General features: G+C 42.7%; 1 protein-coding gene across 2 annotated transcripts in view; it reads left to right on the top strand.

Moving 5' to 3' along the window:
* Window positions 1–16,844: 16,844 nt before the first annotated feature.
* The window catches only part of cadm3.L (cell adhesion molecule 3 L homeolog), a 204,196-nt gene continuing 203,007 nt past the window's right edge, over window positions 16,845–18,033 (top strand). Inside the window, exon 1 of one of the 2 annotated variants that reach the window (XM_018231341.2) lies at window positions 16,845–17,431. In XM_018231341.2, coding sequence (XP_018086830.1) covers window positions 17,359–17,431 — 73 coding nt within the window. In that variant the 5' untranslated portion in view covers window positions 16,845–17,358. The remainder of the gene's footprint in view (window positions 17,432–18,033) is intronic. The other variant, XM_018231342.2, reaches the window with a different exon arrangement.

An 18,033-nucleotide genomic window follows, 5' to 3' on the forward strand; every position in this document is an offset into this window, starting at 1 on the left:
AAGAACAATGGGAAGGTAACCAGATAGCAGCTCCCTAACACAAGATAACAGCTGCCTGGTAGATCTAAGAATAACACTCAATAGTAAAAACCCATGTCCCATTGAGACACATTCAGTTACATTGAGAAGGAAAAACAGCAGCCTGCCAGAAAGCATTATTCTCCCAAAGTGCAGGCACAAGTCACATGACCAGGGACAGTTGGAAAATTGACAAAATGTCTAGCCCCATGTCAGATTTCAAAATTGAATATAAAAAAATATGTTTGCTCTTTTGAGAAACGGATTTCAGTGCAGAAGTCTGCTGGAGTAGCACTATTAACGGATGTGTTTTGAAAAAAAACATGTTTTCTGATGACAGGATCCCTTTAAGCTGCAACTTGGCAGTTGATTTGGCAGTCTGATTTATGCCTAGAGCTCCAACTACTGCCTAAGAGCCCTGCTTATCACCTACTGCACTACATACCCAGGGCTGGAGGTAGAGAAGGGGGCATTGGAAGTGCAAAAAAGACCAAGAACCCAATTTTGGGGAGGGATACATTAATCAGGAAAGCAGAACCAACATGTTAGGGGCACCTTTATCCTGGGTGTCCAGGGCAAATATGCACTCTCAAAAAGAGGAGAAACAAATAGGAGAAACAGGTAAATAATTTTGGTAAAATAAGACCACTTAAGAAGAGCAAAAGCAGCATGGAATTTTATTAATGGGCTTGAAGATAAGGCAAAATATGTGTACATTCTGTAAATGATAAAGTTATTTCTAAGTGCTCGGAAGGTACATTAAATACATCAGCTCCGGCCCTTAATAAGGTTACTAATGTGTCTTTTTCATTGAACATGCCTGACTCAACCATCCAGCTTTAGACAGCAGTCATTCTTTCTGACCTACAGGCTGTTTCTCCAGGAAATTGGAAAAAGGATAAATATGAACAGAGAAAGGAAAGTAGGACACTTGTTGGTAGGAATAAAAATATGGTACGAACAAGGTGCCTAGATGATATTGACTAGGGCTTTAAAGGTGATGCCCCTGGTTTTGTTGGATGCCAGCATTCTAATATCATCCCTTGTATCCCTATTTATAATTAGGTATAAATGTAAAAATAGACCCTTAGACCCCATGTCTATTACACCCAACCCAACTTCCATTTAAGAGGATCAAACCACCATTTTTGTCTTCGATTCTCTTAAAAGATCATGCATCTTCTGTGGATTCTGTTGCTCGTAGGAGTTCTGTGTCATTGACAACTAAACACTTCTTGAATGTCCTTGGCAAAGTTATTAATGAGCTTGGTGAGCCCAGGGGATCACCTACAGCATGTATGTTTGGACCCAAGAGAGTGAAATGTTCGAAATTATATTCTTGCTTGCAATAGACTTTTAAAACATGAAATAAGACCATACAGGTGCCTCTCATTGTTATGATTGGGGAGGGAACCTACTAAATAATTCCCTTCCTTTAGTCGGTGAAAGGAGTCATCGTTGCAATATGGAGATCTGCTTCATGAAAGGACCAATATCAAATCTGTAGATCTTACTATGCCCTTTCTACCAACAACTCAATATCATGATGATGTTGGTGTCCATGTACATAATCCTTCTTCTACACAATGTCCATGCTAGTAGCCTGGTTTCAGCACCAGCTAGTCAATGCTGAGTCCTATCTAAGGGCATGTCCTTGTCGCTGTAGTTAAAAGCATAAGATATGATGTGGAGCCAAAGGACTAAGCATGTTTAATGTCTAATGATGAAGGAATGTAGTATTACATATATAATGTACATGCAGTAGTTCTGTCTTTCCTAAAACTCATCACAGGCAGAACCTGATTTAACGATTTACCTGGGAAACCATTATGGTCACTAACCTTATATACTGCAAAAGAAATGCAAAGTTCTGTCTGTTACAACTTCAGTGGGACAGTGGGACACTGAGCTAAACAGGGGAGCTTTTTTCACAAGGTGATATGAGAACTTTGTATCAGGTGGCATTTGGCCAATAGTCACTAGAAGTTAAATGTATATGGGACTTCTAGTGGCTAAGGAGAGCTAAACCCCAAATAAAATCCATATAAACTTAAGGTGGCCACACACGGGCAGATTTAGGGTTTCTGTCATGATTTTTATGGTGTATATTTTATTTCTAAATTACACTCATTACACTTCAAATAATTCACTCTACTAAATAAATGTCACGATCGGCTCCCTAAATCCAGAACAGGTGCTAGGCTCCCTGGTCTCAACTCTGCTTCCGCCTGTAGCAGCCGCCTTTCACTTCGAGAGAAGGCCTCCGCTAATCGGATCCCGCCAGGTCTTAATAAGAGAGGAGGCAAGCAAGAGTTCTGGACTGGCAAAGGGGCACGGCCGTTATCAAGGTTTTGGATGGAAGGCACAGTTCTAGGAATAGACAGAGTTCAAGCAAGGTCAGACATGCCGGGGTTGTGCAGGCAGAGTTCAAGGATAGTCAGCTAGGCAAGGGTCAATACCAGTCAGGCAGGAGTCAGGATTGGCAGAGTTCAGGACAGACAGGGATCAAAACCAGGAATCAAACACGAAGAAATCACACACAGGATACTAACAAGAAGAACTAACAACAGGCAATGAGTTCGGATTCAAAGCCGGGCCCTATTAAATAGTTTGAATTTCGCACCACTCAGCGTGATGATACGCATGGTGCGTGAAACTCGGAAGCGTGCAAATATAAAAAAATCTGTTTGCTCTTTTAAAAACGGATTTCAGTTCAGAAGTCTGCTGGAGCTTGCGAGGGGACATGATTACACTTTACAAGTACATTAGAGGACATTATAGACAAATGGCAGGGGACCTTTTTACCCATAAAGTGGATCACCGTACCAGAGGCCTCCCCTTTAGACTAGAAGAAAAGAACTTTCATTTGAAGCAACGTAGGGGGTTCTTCACAGTCAGGACAGTGAGGTTGTGGAATGCACTGCCGGGTGATGTTGTGATGCTGATTCAGTTAATGACTATAAGAATGGCTTGGATGATTTCTTGGACAGACATAATATCAAAGGCTATTGTGATACTAAACTCTATAGTTAGTATAGATATGGGTATATAGAATTTATGTGAAAGTAGGGAGGGGTGTATGTATGGATGTTGGGTTTTCATGTAGAGGGGTTGAATTTGATGGAGTTTGTCTGTTTTCTGTGACAGTGCTGCTGATTCGGGTCTTTCAGAGTGATTCGGCAGCTTCTCTGCCTGTGTATGGGCAGTGGCAGATTAAGGACATGTGAGGCCCCTAGGCTACACTTTCCACAGGGCCCCTTTCTAGGGTAGGACTCTTTTTGGTCACGGTACGGGCCACGTTTTTTTTAAAAAGCCAACCGTCATGTAAATACGCTAACGGTTTCAAGCTTAGCACATGTCGCTGGCCTGATATTTAAAAAACAGCAGATTAGCTAACAGGTACGCAGCTATTGCCTGGGAGTGCGGCCCCAATGCTGATCCCAGGGGAGCTCACAACCACAGAGCCACTGGCCAATGGTACCTGCTGATTCAGCCTGTGTTTGCTTTGCTGGCTGAAGTTTTTTAATCTTTCTAAAAAAAATGTCCCAGTCCACTGACTGTCCTTGCAGCAGACTGCAATGCACACAACTGCTGCTGGACCGGTGCTACCGTGCTCCCCCCCACACCACCACTGTGCCTAGTTGCTTTCTAGCTTGCTGGGAGGGAGACAAATGTAGGCAGGATTGAGGAGCGCTCCAAATAAATCTACATGAATTTGGGGTTAGATCCCCTTTATTACTGTTTTTACTCTTTCAGGGCACTGCTATTGATTTTCTTTCCATGATAATGCTGGTAGACAGGTATTGAACAATCTACAGCAGGCAGGCGGTTAACAAAGCAGCATTCTTAGTCAATATGTTGCAGTGTAGGCAGCGATGTATACAGTATACTTTGGTTCACCTTTAAAGGGGTTGTTCACCTTCAAACAACTAGATGTTTTCAGACAGATCACCAGAAATGACAACTTTTCCCAATTACACATATTTTCTATGTGTCACCGTTTTTCTAAATATTGAAGTGTAAAGTGTCTTTTTTCACCTTCTAAAGCAGCTCTGGGAGGGGGGGTCGCCGACCCTGTAAACTGTTCTAAATTGATAAATTTAGTTGATACATTTCTTATCTTTGTCCCTGCTGAGCGGAATCTCTGGGTTTCATTACAGGCAGCTGTTAGAATTGATACAATAGTTGCTAATACTCCAGAGATGCTGCTGAGAAATGTATCAACTAAATGTTGCAAAACTGTAACAGTTCAGAGTCTGCACCTGAATTACTGAGCTGCCAGACTCAAACACCAGAGACACAAACATTCAACTTTAAACTTAGATTTTGGAAAAACAGAAAAAAAAATAAAATAATGGAAAGTAACAACCTGAAAACAACTGAACTGAAAAAAGGGTTTGAAAGGTGAACAACCCCTTTAAGTAACTTTTAGTATGTTACAGAATGGCCAATTCTAAGAAATTTTTGAATCGTCTTCATTATTTTTTTTTTTTAGAGTTTTTGAATGATTTGCCTTCATCTTCTGACTTTGCAGCTTTCAAATGGGGGTCACTGACCCCATCTAAAAAACAAATGCTCAGTAAGGCTACAAATGTGTTGTTATTGCTTCTTTCCATTGCTCATTTTTCTATTCTGGCACTCTCCTGTACATATTCCAGTCTCTTATTCAAATCAGTGCATGGTTGCTAGGGTAATTTGGATCCTAGCAGCCAGATTGCTGAAATTTCGAGCTGGAAAGCTGCTGAATAAAAAGCTAAATAACTCAAAAAACACAAATAATAAAAAATTAAAACCATTTGCAAATGGTCTCGGAATATCACCCTCTACATCATACTAAAAGTTAACTCCGGGGTCAACAACCCTTTTAACACTTTAGCCAACTATGGAGCCAACTTTTGCTCCATATGTGTTCACCTTGCCCTTTTATTTATTTATTTTTGTAACAATATTGATAATTCCTCTGGAGCAGTTGTGTTCGCTTGTCATTGCTAATTGCTCGGCTCCCAATATTGACTCCAATAGCTGCAGCACGGAGCCAGCAGATAATAAATCTTCCTCTCAATGCCTCAGCCCTTCCAGTAACAACACTGAGGATTTTCCACGCAGCTGCCCTACATTCCGTAGAAAGGAGAGACAGAGCGAGGGAGAGAAAACCATTTATTACAGCCGCTCTTGTACTTTGTTATTAGCAGGGAATTTATTCTGAGCAGGAAAGGTTAGCCGTTGTCATTCTTAGCTGGCAACATGATGTGTCACTCATTGTGACGTCACTGACATTATTTTGTGGAGGGCAGTTTGCACACTGAGTGATGCAATTTAAATTAATAAATAGGGTAATATTTATAAGGGATGCACCGAAGCCAGGATTCGGTTCTGGATTTGGCCAGGATTCGGCCTTTTTCCAGCAGGATTCGGCCGAATCTTTCTGCCCGGCTGAACTGAATCTGAATACTAATTTGCATATGCAAATTAGGGGCTGGGAGGCTAATCGCGTGGCTTTTTGTCACAAAACAAGGCAGTAATTTGCATATAATTTAGGATTTAGTTTGGTATTCGGCGGAATCTTAAGCAAAGGATTCGGGGGTTTGGCCGAATCCAAAATAGTGGATTCGGTGCATCCCTAATATTTATAAAGCTGGAGGGGGGAATTCCAGGTACCAAGAATCCCTTCCTTTCTCAGGTCTGTCTATAAGCAGAAAGTCTGTCCATGTTACTGGCCCTTAATTAACCATTTATTATCAATATCCAAGCAAGTACAGGCCGACTTCAATTATTTTAATGCCCGATGCTACCTGGAGGGTTTAGTTCTGGCTCAGGACCTGAGGAATGAATGCAATATATTTGTAGACAAGCACTTCATGTCTACCAAGACATGTTTCAATGGTGGAGGGTCTCACTTCAAGAATAATCACATATATTGTAGGGAAAGTGCACCCTTGTGGGGACTCTGGGTGCCATAGCAAAGCAAAGAAAGGCATGTGAAACTGCAATGCATTCTGTAGATAGAGTATGGCTGTTTAAAGGAACAGTAACTGTAACTCTTTTGACACTCCTTTGTCTGTGTTACACTCCACGTGTGGTGCTTACCTGATGACAAGGGACTAACCTGAGCCACTCCTCAGTGGTATTGGGAAAGACTGGGTACCTGGTACATTCTAGCGCAGTGCCTCCACCTAGTGGGATCCGGGAATCAGTGGCATAACTACCGGGGGAGCAGGGGATGCGATTGGGCCAGGGCCCGCACCCCCTCAGGGCCCCCCGGCAGCTTGCGCGCCACTGACTCTGGCGGAATTCTGGGCGGTTCTGGGCATATGGAGGGGGTAGGGGCCCGGCTGCACGTCCCGCGCCAGGGCCTGCCCCCCTCTAGTTACTGCCAGAAATGCACCTACGGGTGGTCCCACTAGGAATACAGTAAAAACACACACACAGTATTGGTTAAACTGAATAACAGTTTATCTAAAATAAATGGCCAACTAGTACATGCAGCACTCCTAACCGCTGGCAATAGGGCCTCACTAACTAACTTGCTAGCACAATCTGTCTAGCTAACTAAAAAGGCAACAAAGTCCTTTAATGTCCTTTAATAAACAGTCTGTTTATCTTCAGCGCTATTTAGGGTACTGTCCCTTTAAACAGGATTCTCACACAAATCCTCTTTGGATACTTTAGAGCTCTCTTCAGGCGAGTCCAGCACAGTGAGGCACACAATACGACTACCAGCCCCTTTGGATGCTCAGATAGGAATCTCCTTCTGGTTGTGTCACTTCCTACTGCACTGAACAGCTGGTTGCTAGGTAACAGCTTACAGCACACAGACACAGGCTCTCTGCTTCTGCCCTTACAGGGATAAGAGCAAGAGGTTTGTACAGATTCCCTACATAACATCAAAAAATTAAAGTGTTTTAAAGTAATGAAAATATAATGTAGTGTTGCCCTGCACTGGTAAAACTGCCAATAGTAAAACTGAACAATAGTAGTAACACTACTATAGTTCATATAAACTAGCTGTTGTTTTGCAATCGTGGAAATTGAAAAAAGTCTATATGGCACAGGATAAATAGTGGATAACAGATAACACCATTATGTTCTACAGAGCTTATCTGCTATCTGCTGTGTAACCTGAGCCTTTTCTCATTTGAATAGCTGTCCCCATTGCTACACAGCAGTTTATTTATATAAACAATACTAGTGTTTCTGAAGCAAACACACACATTTTACCAGTGCAGGGCAACACTGTGTTATATTTTTATAACTTTAAAAAAATTCATTTTTTGATGTTACTGTTCCTTTAAGGAAAATAAAAGGGGAGCTCTATTGCTTTTCTTTGCCTCAACTGGTCGCTAAGTAGACATGTAGGGGGTCGAATGATTTTCCTAAAAATCCACAGGTGCTGAACTGTAGAGCATGGTCAATTTGCCACCCTTTCTGTCAGTTGTTTGTGTGGAGGAAAGGGTTAGTTTAACGTGGATGCTGTTATAGTAACAATAATGAGGGCGATAATAGCAATACTCATTAGTGATGGGCGAATAAATTCAGCAGGCACGATTTTGCAGTGAATTTCCGGTTTTCGCCTCTGACCAATAAATTCGCAAAACTCCTGGGAAAATTTGGTGTCAAAAAATTTCCGGCCGGAAAAGACACTCGTGTCAAAACAATTGTGTGTCAACACTATTCAGACGCTCATTGACTTTTTTCGAGTTTTGAAAGATTTTCGCGTTTCGGATTTTCGGCAAAGCTAAATGGGAGGAATTCGCCCATCACTCATACAACAGGCATCAGTGCTTAACCACCACGTCTGAAGACCACTTCTTCTCTGATTACCGAGGCCTACCTCTACCTCAGGTCATCTGCCAGATCCACCTCCTGCTATTGTGGAGTGGGAACCAGGAACTGGTAAGATACCCTTGGTCCAATGGGTAATATTTCCCTCCCACAAGACAGGGCATAGGTTACTGAATGAAGCTCTTAGTTGTTATTGAACTACAACTCCTAGAATCCATGGAGTGGGATCAGGGGTGAACACAGTGTCGGACTGGCCCGGCGGGATACCGGGAAAATACCCGGTGGGCCCCGACCCTAGTGGGCCCCGCCGGGCCAGTCCCCCTCTCCCAAACCGTTTTTAAAAAAAATAAGAAAAATTTTTTTGGCGCATAGCAGCGCCGTTTGCGCATGTGCCTCGAGCTTCGTTTCCGTTTGCGCATGCGCGCCATTTGCGCATGCGCAATGCGCCGCCTGGGCGCCGAGCAAGGATTCGCCTAACAAATAGGTAGCGGGGGCCAGAGGGGGGCCCTGGACACCAGTCCCGGTGGGCCCCGGACCCCCCAGTCCGACCCTGGGTGAACATATAGGGGCCCATTTACTTAGTTCGAGTGAAGGAATAGAGGAAAAAAAGTTGGAATTTCGAATGGTCGAATATGGCTACTTCGACCATCGAATGGGCTATTTCGACCTTCGACTACAACCTTCGACTTTGAATCGAATGTATCGAACTAAAAATCGTTCGACTATTCGACCATTCGATAGTCGAAGCACTGTCTCTTTAAAAAATTCTTCGACCCCCTAGTTCACCACCTAAAACCTACCGAACATCAATGTTAGCCTATGGGGAATATCCTTCGATCGATGGATCGTAGGAATAGCGCAAAATCTTTCGACTTCAATATTCGAAGTTGAAGGATTTTACTTTGACGGTCGAATATCGAGGGTTAATTAACCCTCGATATTCGACCCCAGGTAAATGTGCCCCATAGACTGTGAAACAGCTGACAGAGGCACTCTAAGGTATATTCAACAGCCAATGCAAAATATTATCATTATTTTTAATGATTGCTGAATTTGTCCCGTTTCACTTTGGCTAAAAATTTGTGAATTTACCACGAAATTCACGAAACTGTGAAAAATTTGCGAAATGCATTGAAGTTAATGGTCGTCAAAATAATTGTGGATCAATTGTGACGCCCGAAACTATTTTTAGACTTGCGCCTACTTTGTCCAAATGCATTAAAGTCCATGGACGGCTGAATAATTTTGAAGTGCGTCAATTTTTATGCGCGAGACTATTCTGAAGCGCGCCAACATTTTTATATTTGACGCTGCGGATTTTCGACGCAGTTTCATGAATTTATTCGCTGGCCGCGAAATGAGGAAATTCACTGTGAATTCGGGCCTGGCAAATTTATTCACCCATCACTAATCATTTTATAAAATACAGGTATGGGACCTGTTATCCAGAATGCTTTCCATTGTTCTAGTTCCACAGAGTTTCCATACCTTAAGTGTACGAAAAAGAAAAAAAAATCATTGAAACATTAAATAAACCCAATAGGATGGTTTTACCTCCAATAAAGATTAAAGGGGTGGTCCACCCTTAAATGAACTTTTAGTATGTTATAGAATGGATAACTCAAAGCAACTTTTCAGTTGAGCTTTTTTTAGTTTTTATGGTTTTTGAACTATTTGCCTTCTTCTTCAAGATCTTTCCAGCTTTCAGCGGGGGTCACTAACCCCATCTATAAAACAAATACTCTTTAAGGCTAAACATTTATTGTTATTACTACTTTATATCACTCATCCTTCTAGTCAGGCCTCTCCTATTCATAATCCAATCTCTTATTCAAATTAATGTATGGTTGCTAGGGTAATTTGGATCCTAGCAACCAGATTGCAAAAATTGCAAACTGGAGAGCTGCTGAACAAAAAGCTAAATAACTCAAAACCCACAAATAATAGTAAATAAAAACTAATTGAAAATTGTCTCCGAATATCGCCCTCTACATGATATCATATTAAAAGTGAACAACCCCTTTAAATCTCAGTTAGTATCAAGTACAAGTTACTGTTTATTATTACAGAACTAAATAATTTTCAAAAATGTGAATTATTTAAATCTATGAGAATTGAGTCTAAGGGACGGGACCTTTCCTGTAATTCAGAGCTTTCTGGATAATGGTTTTCCAGATAATGGATGCCATATCTGTGATAATGTTTAAATAAATGATTTATTTCAGTTCTGCAACACCCATCTGTCCTGTTGTTGAGAATCCTTAAAATAATTCTGGGCAGGGACTCTCGCTGACTCACGAGGATATTTTGGGCGACTTCGGAAAGCCGAAGTGATCCGAGTGCCATCCCATTGGTCGATTTACATTCTAGGCATTTAGGGGAAATTAGTCGCGCAAAGAAGAGGCGATTAGTGATGGGCGAATATATTCGCCTGTCATGAATTCGCAATGAATTTCCGCATTTCGCCACCAGCAAATAAATCTCCAGCGAAAATTTCCCTGCTTCAAAAAATTTTGGACGTGCGTCTAAAATGTCACTCGCGTCAAAATCGCGAGTCACTAAAGGAGCCGCCACTGAAGTCCTGAAGCGGCAAAAAGACCCGATGTCACGAAAACAGCTATAATTGAAGTCCTGAATCCACGAGTTCAATTCTACTGCCACCAATGTGGGTTTTTTTTTTTTAATCCCCTGGCCACCAATGTTTTATTTTAATACTCTATAGGGCCCTGCCACCAATTTATGGGGCCCCAATTTTTTTTAACTTGTAAGGGAGCCCTGGTGCCAAGGTTTTTTTTAAAAAATATTCTTGTGGCCCCAATTTTTTTAACTTGTAAGGGGGCCCTGGCGCCAAGGTTTTTTTAAAAAAATATTCTTGGGGCCCCAATTTTTTTAAATTGTAAGGGGGCCCTGGCGCCAAGGTTTTTTTTAAAAAATATTCTTTGGGGCCCCAATTTTTTTGACTTGTACGGGGGCCCTGGTGCCAAGGTTTTTTTTAAAAAAAATATTCTTTGGGGCCCCAAATTTTTTAACTTGTAAGGGGGGGGGCCTTGCAACAATGTTTTTGTAAAAAAACCTTTATAGGGCACCTGGCGGCAGAGGTTTTTTTTAACTTATAGGGGGGCCCTGGTCACCAATTATTTTTTTTTAACTTGTAGGGGGCCCTGACCACCAATTTTTTTTAAAAAAACCTTTACGGGGGGCCCTAGCAGCACAGTTTTTTTTAAAACTTATAAGGGGGCCCTGACCATCAATAGCTTTTTATAACGTGTGTGTGTGGGGGAGGTACCTTTTTTAGCGCTGATGTCTGTGTGGTCTTTTAAATGTGGTGTGGAGTGGGTGGGATCTGGGTTGGGGCCTGGGTGGGCGGTGCCCAGGGGGCCCCAAAAATGTTGTTGTACGGGCCCCTTGATTTCGAATGGCGGCCCTGATGGCCAGGACATATGGGGGCAAGGTCAAGAATGCATTGTACTGTAAGTAATAATTCTTTTTCAGTTGGGGCCCCATTATACTTAGTAGGTAGAGACCTCTACCCAAGTCTTTGGGGGTCTCACCCCCTAAATAAATCTCAGTTATTTTGCTTCAGCACAGCCTACTGAAATCAAGGATAAAGAGTTTGGTCACATCAGGTTGACCCGACTCCCAGAATGCCCTGCTGCAGGTGGCTCCAACCTTGGCACATCTTATTGAAAAGGGAGTGTCGTTGGCACAGGGTTGTGGGTAATCTGTCAGAACAATGCAGCCTGCATTGCACCCTGTGAGTTTATTTTATGCTGTGCGGCAGTACAAACCATTTATCTCTGGTGCCTCCTGCCAACGCTGACCCATCTAAGTAACATTCACATGCATATAAGCACTGCTTCTGAAATAATCCTTCCGGATAAATCATACTGCAGGTGTTGTGTTGGGCAGTGGTATTAATGGGAATCGGATTGTTTTCTCTGCACGTCATCCTTCCTGCTCCTAATGTACTAACCATTAACAGGCTGAAGAGAAGGAAGGGTGCACGGTAAAATGCTTACTGACTGATCAGCTCGGGTGGGTTAATGAACGCAGTTTTATTATTCATGGTCCCCTTGTTGTGCTGTGAGTTCAGGGAGCTGCCATAATGATTGCAGTTTCCATTAGTTATCAGAAAAGAGCACCACCTATAGGTCATTAACAAATACTATTCTCTCAGTAATCAGCTGACTGCTGAGGCAAACTATACAGCGGTGTGTGGAGTAAAATAGCTAGAGGCTAAGGGGCAAATTTACTAAAGTGCGAAGTGCCTAACGCTAGCGCAAATTCGCCAGCGTGACGTCATTTCGTTACTTCGCCGATTTACTAATGGGTGCTGGCGTAAATTCGATATCGAAGTGGACATACTCTAGCGCTACTTTGCTACTTCGCTACTTCGCACCCTTACGCCAGGCGAAGTTGCGCTATGGCGAAGGGACGTAACTACGCTAATTCACTAACTTGCGCATTTTAGTGAATGTTACCTCTTGCTCCAGACTTGCGTTTGCCACCTCAGACCAGGTGAAGTGCAATAGAGTAGATAGGGCTTGCTTCAAAATGAGTCTCAAAAAACGCTGGCGTATTTTCCTTTTTTTAAGGGTGATAGGCTGAAAAAGATCGTACATTTTTTTGGGGTACCCCTTACCCCCTACATTACCTAACATATGGCACCTAAACTATACAGTGGGCACATGTGTAGTGCAATATATTGTATATATTGTATTTTATTTTATGAAGGTTTCCCAGGCTTGTGTAGTGTAATGTATTTGCTGCTACATATACGTCCATTGTACTTTAACTTGGTGCCGTATGCAAATTAGGCATCGCTAGCGTAACTTCGCTTTCCTTGATGAATTAACGCTAGCGCAACTTCGCTACCGTTCGCCTCCCTGAGCGCAGGTTAGTGAATTTGCCCCTAAGAGATCATTGACTGTCATTTTTCAACACTGGGCAAAATTGCCCCTGGGCAGTAACCCATGGCAACCAATCAAATTGCTGCATTCATTGTTCTACTTGCAGCTAGCTTTAAAAAGCTAATCACTGATTGGTTGCTATAGGTAACTGCCCATGGGCAAATTTACCCAGTGTTGATAAATGAGCCCCAATTGTTTACAATAAAACCACCTCCTTCATTCCATAATGAAGCGCTCTGCAGCTCTTGGTACCTACAGGTACTGCCATCATTGCCTGACTTTATTTACCTTACCCATCTATGAGGCCAGGGCTATTTCCTCTCTTGCACCTTCCGCACTCTTTACATTCAATAAATGTGTACTACAGAAAGAGGATGGGCAGCTCAATGCATTTCTAAGACTGAAGAAAGTAATAAACTAAAACGCCACCCTGTAAAAGCCGATTATTCTCTCTTAAAATATCACATCTGTCCATATGTTCATAGGACCGATTTATAAAACCTGAAATGTTCAGGAATAGGGAAGTATCTGTTTGTAAAGGGGTGATAAATGGTTTTCTTACGGTGCTATATCAGCCTAACACCTGTTTCCTGCTATGAGCAACACAACCATGTTGTTTGTCAGTAATGCATTTTCATTTGCTGGAATCACTGTCAGCGACTCACAGCATGAATGTTTTTGCTGCAGCTGGAAAAAATGTTAGGTTGAGGTGCAGTGTCAAACTGGAGTCTTCTGGGGCTGCAATCTTAATCGTCCCCCTGGCAACATCTGGGGGTCCCCTCCCGGTTTTCATCTCCCCCTCCCGCCCACGCATCGACGCACACTTTACACCTCCTTCATGCTCCTTTGTACTGCTGCAGATGGGCAGCTCTAAACGGGCAGGTGTCAGCAGCGACCTATTGAGGAGCTCACAAATAAACTGCTACAGCATAAGGAAAGGTACAATCATTGGGTGGGTGCCAAGTTGTTAAGTAGTCCACAGTGATTCTAGTAGCATGGGATGCTGTTTGCTGAGTGCTATGTTGGCATCTTGCGCACATGCTCATTACAGTGCCTTTTCCCAGATTTCTGTGCTGTGCCCTACTAGAATTGGCACGGGAAGAACAAAATAAAATGGTGCCATGGAGTTCAACAAACAGTGCCCCAAGCTGGTCTGTTCTTTCCTTCTCCTTTAAAATATAAATCATTTTAAAATAACGGCTAGTGATGGGCGAATTAATTTGCCAGGCATCAACATTTTTTGACGCCGGCGACGGAATAGACACCGACGGCTACGCTTTTCTGATGCCGGAGAAGAAATCAACGGCCGTGACAATTTAGACACCGGCGACGATTAACGGACGCCCATTAAATTTAATGGTCGCCGGCATCAAAATCGGTTCCCAAATTTTTTGCCCGTTTCTCGAATTCCGCAGGAAATTCGAGAAATTCTTGGCGGATCGAAACTGGACACATTCGCCCATCACTAATAATGGCTATAGGGCTACAATGGAAACAAAACTGACCACATATTGACGCACATAGGTTCTTGCATCAACTCATGTTCTGAGCACCATGCGGGGAGCACCAATGCGCCTGTCCAACCTGCTCTAGAATTACCTTCAGGTTGGACCTGGCAGCAGTTCCAAAGTTCCCCTAGATGGTTGTGTCCATCGTTACAATTCTATTGAACCAAATGAATTGGACTCCAGTTCTCATACTCCAATTCCAGTACTGGCATTGGCATTGCTGAGTCAAAACAGATGTCAGTGCCATTCACGAAGAGCAAGAATTCATTTTCTCCTGTACTGGTGCACAGAGCACTATTTGCGGTGATCGCTACAGCACTGACGCTGTAATTCTGGGGGAGAAATGCTGCACTATGGGCAAAAACCCCCCCCCAAAACATACATTTAAGCACTCCTATGTGTCGTCTCACAAGGGCTACCCAATATAATAGTTTTATATTAATATGAAATTATGACCAGATGTAGTTTTTAAGGGGGACTTATGAGGTCTCATTCATTCTCTTTCAGCCTTAACCGGGGGTTCTTTTGTACCATGTAAAATATTAAGCTTGACTTTTACTTTGGAAGAAGTGATAATCTGGTCATCCATATTTGTAATATTTATTTTATATTCCTCCTTCACCCACAGCACATTCCAATGTCCCTTCAACCCCCCATCAGACATCTGTTCTATAGCAACCTTCCCACCCCCGCCCCCCAAGACTTCATGTACACTAATAACTGAGAGCATGCAACCAATGGCCTTGGGTTTATTATAATGAACATACACTGCTGCTATTCTCACTTGTACACTCTGTATCTGATTATCCCGTCGTCCAGTTATTTGTCCATAGGGTGCCACTATCTCTATTTTGCCCTCTCTACCTCTTCAGCTCTGATGCCTTTTCCTATAGCTTAGCTCTTCTTGCTCCTCCAACTTAAGGGTTAGTCCACACAAGCAGATTTGGGGAGATTTAGTCGCCTGGTGACTAATCGCCTCTTCTTCTGGACGACAGTGTCCCCAAATTGCCTTTGCGTGTCTTCCCGTGTCTTCCCGTCCGCTATAATGAAACATGCGCTAAAGCACATGTGGTGCTTCATTTTCCGAAGTTGCCTCATACGGAAACTTTGGGCGACTTTGGAAAATGAAGCGCAGTGTGTGCTTTAGCGCAGGCAACTTTTCATTATAGCAGATGGAAAGACACGGGAAGGCAGTTCGGGGAGATTGTCACCCAGAAAAAGAGGCTAAAACGACTAAATCTACCTGAATCTGCCAATGGTCTAACCCTTAATCCTAACAATGTTTGCAATCCCTCCTTTTACCCCTATATCCTCCCTAGCACTAACTCCCCCTTACCCATATCCTCTGCACTCCTTGATTCTTCCTCGGCACATGCTTTCCTTTGATTTGCCCTCAGCTTTGTGCTGTTTTTGAAATTTTGGAAAATAACATATTCTGAAACATCCATATTTGGTTATTTGTCTCAGTTTGTTTGGATTTCTTATGCAAACAACCCAAGTTTTAATGGCTCTGATGCCTCTTCCTATAGATGTAAGCAGTGAGTTGCTGGTAGGGGTGGATGGGGAGTGTTATAGCATTATTATTATTATTATTATTATTATTATTAATGTTGTTGTTATGAATGATAAAATCTTAGCTGTAAATCATGGTTTGGCTGTTGTTTTACTCCATTGAGCAAGGGATTGCACTATATTTCCTGTCATACCTGCTCTGGGAGTCTTGGGCATTTTTAATACCCACTACACTCACTGTATAACATCATGGAGTTTTCAGTATCCCTTACACTCACTGTATAATATCCTGGTGATTTCTGTATCTATTACACTCATTGTATAATATTCTGGGGATTTTTGTATCCAGTACACTTACTTTATAGTATCCTGGTTATTCCAGTACCCACTACACTTACTGTATAATATACTGGGGACCCCAATACCCACTACACTCACTGTATAATATGCTGGTGATTTCTGTACCCACTACACTCACTCTATAGTATCCTGGGTATTGAAGTAGCCACTACACTCACTGTATAATATTCTGGGGATTTTTGTACCCACTACACTAACAATATAGTGTCCTTGGTATTCCAGTACCCACAGCACTCACTGTATAATATTCTGGGGATCCAGTATCCCTTACACTCACTGTATATTATCCTAGGGAATCCAGTACCCACTACGCTCAATTTATAATGTAGTGTTTTAATGACTGATGCTCTGTGTAAAGAGATGTGTAGTATATTTTTGCATTATAACGGGTTAGCCATTTATAACATCATAGCAACTGTTTTTATTGTGTACTTGTCAGCACACAGGAATCCTTGCTGCGTCTTGCCGTCAGTGATAATGATGGTACTTAGAATTTCAATACACATGCAAGATTTCCTCTAGGGCTCCCTGTGATATCACACAATCAGTATATATATATATGGGAGGGAGGCTTTCTCTCCTGTATGCTCACCCCTATAGGGAATACGCACGTATATACACAATACAATGCCTGTACAGCTGTCCCCATCTCTGAATTATATCTGATCCACTTCCTATCACGGTGAGAAAGAGAGAAAAATACCAACCCCCGTCCCCTCTGGTCTCTCCCTCTTCTCTACATCCCTCCCCTCAGCATCTCAAGGGGATCAGAGCAGATCGCACCACAATTCCCCACACGAGAGGGGAGAGTGAGACAGGTTGAGAGATCAGCAGCCGAGGCTGTGCACTAAAAAACTCCAGGCACCTGCAGAAGCTGGAAGAATTCAAAGCATTTGCAGAGTCTGCATCCTCTCCATCCTCCTCCTCTCCCTCCCTCCCCTGCTCACCCACCTCTCGTGGTCCATTCCTGGTACCCTATTTAATTCCCTCTACTGCTGCATCATATCTTGCATTGACAGTACTTGAGCAGTTATCCTTACAGGGGACTCCCTGCCCCCCATTCCTTCTGATTCTCCAGCTTGGTTGGAATATAATCGTATTCCTTTTGATTTTTTTTTTCTTTTTTTTTTCCATGCACTGCTTGTCTCCGCTCAGGAGAAGCTTGCAGACCTTGCTAATCTCTCCCTGCTGGCTTGGAAGAAAATAAACAGATACACTCTCATTAAAGAAAGAAGGATCCTATCTGGAGGAGATTTACTGATTCCATCATGCATCACCCTGTAATCCTTCTCCTGTGCCTCTCCAGTCTCGCTGGGGCTGCCAACCTACCTCCTGAAGACCGTAAGTACCGGATTTCTAATACTGATGGTTAGCATTGCCCTGCGTTCTCTTTCTTGCTATTGCCTGTCCCGAGAGAGACCTCTTCTGCTATAAATAATGCTTTGTGGGATATCAGCTGTTCCTGTGCCTTTTATTTTGTCCTCAGAGCTTACAGTCGCCAGCCTAGAAATATCATAGTGCTGGGGTCAGCAGCCAAGGCTTATTCTGCAAATGTCCTCTCTGTCTAGAGGTCAATCAGCCTAGCCATTAACCTCCAAAATGCCAGACTGTTTGAAATACAAAGATTAGTGATATGCTGCAGCTGTCATGTTGGGTTCTAGGCAATGTCAACTGTGCTGCTGGGTTTGAACCAGATCTTTATTTTTATTTATTTTTTTCTCCAAATGGATAATTGCAAATGTGTAATGTATGCAAACACACCCTCTTCTGGCACATAGGTCTAACTGTGCCCTGTAGTTTATAGGATGGGTATTGCAGCATGACTGTGACTCCGTGTTATTGGCAGAGGCATGCTGTGGGTATGGAGAACGGTATGTGTCGCTGGCATCCCGCAGCACCGAGCTGGAGTTGGGAAATTATTTATTTTGTGTGTGATTTGGATC

Source organism: Xenopus laevis, chromosome 8L (genome assembly GCF_017654675.1).
Source record: "Xenopus laevis strain J_2021 chromosome 8L, Xenopus_laevis_v10.1, whole genome shotgun sequence".
Lineage (NCBI taxonomy): Eukaryota > Metazoa > Chordata > Amphibia > Anura > Pipidae > Xenopus > Xenopus laevis.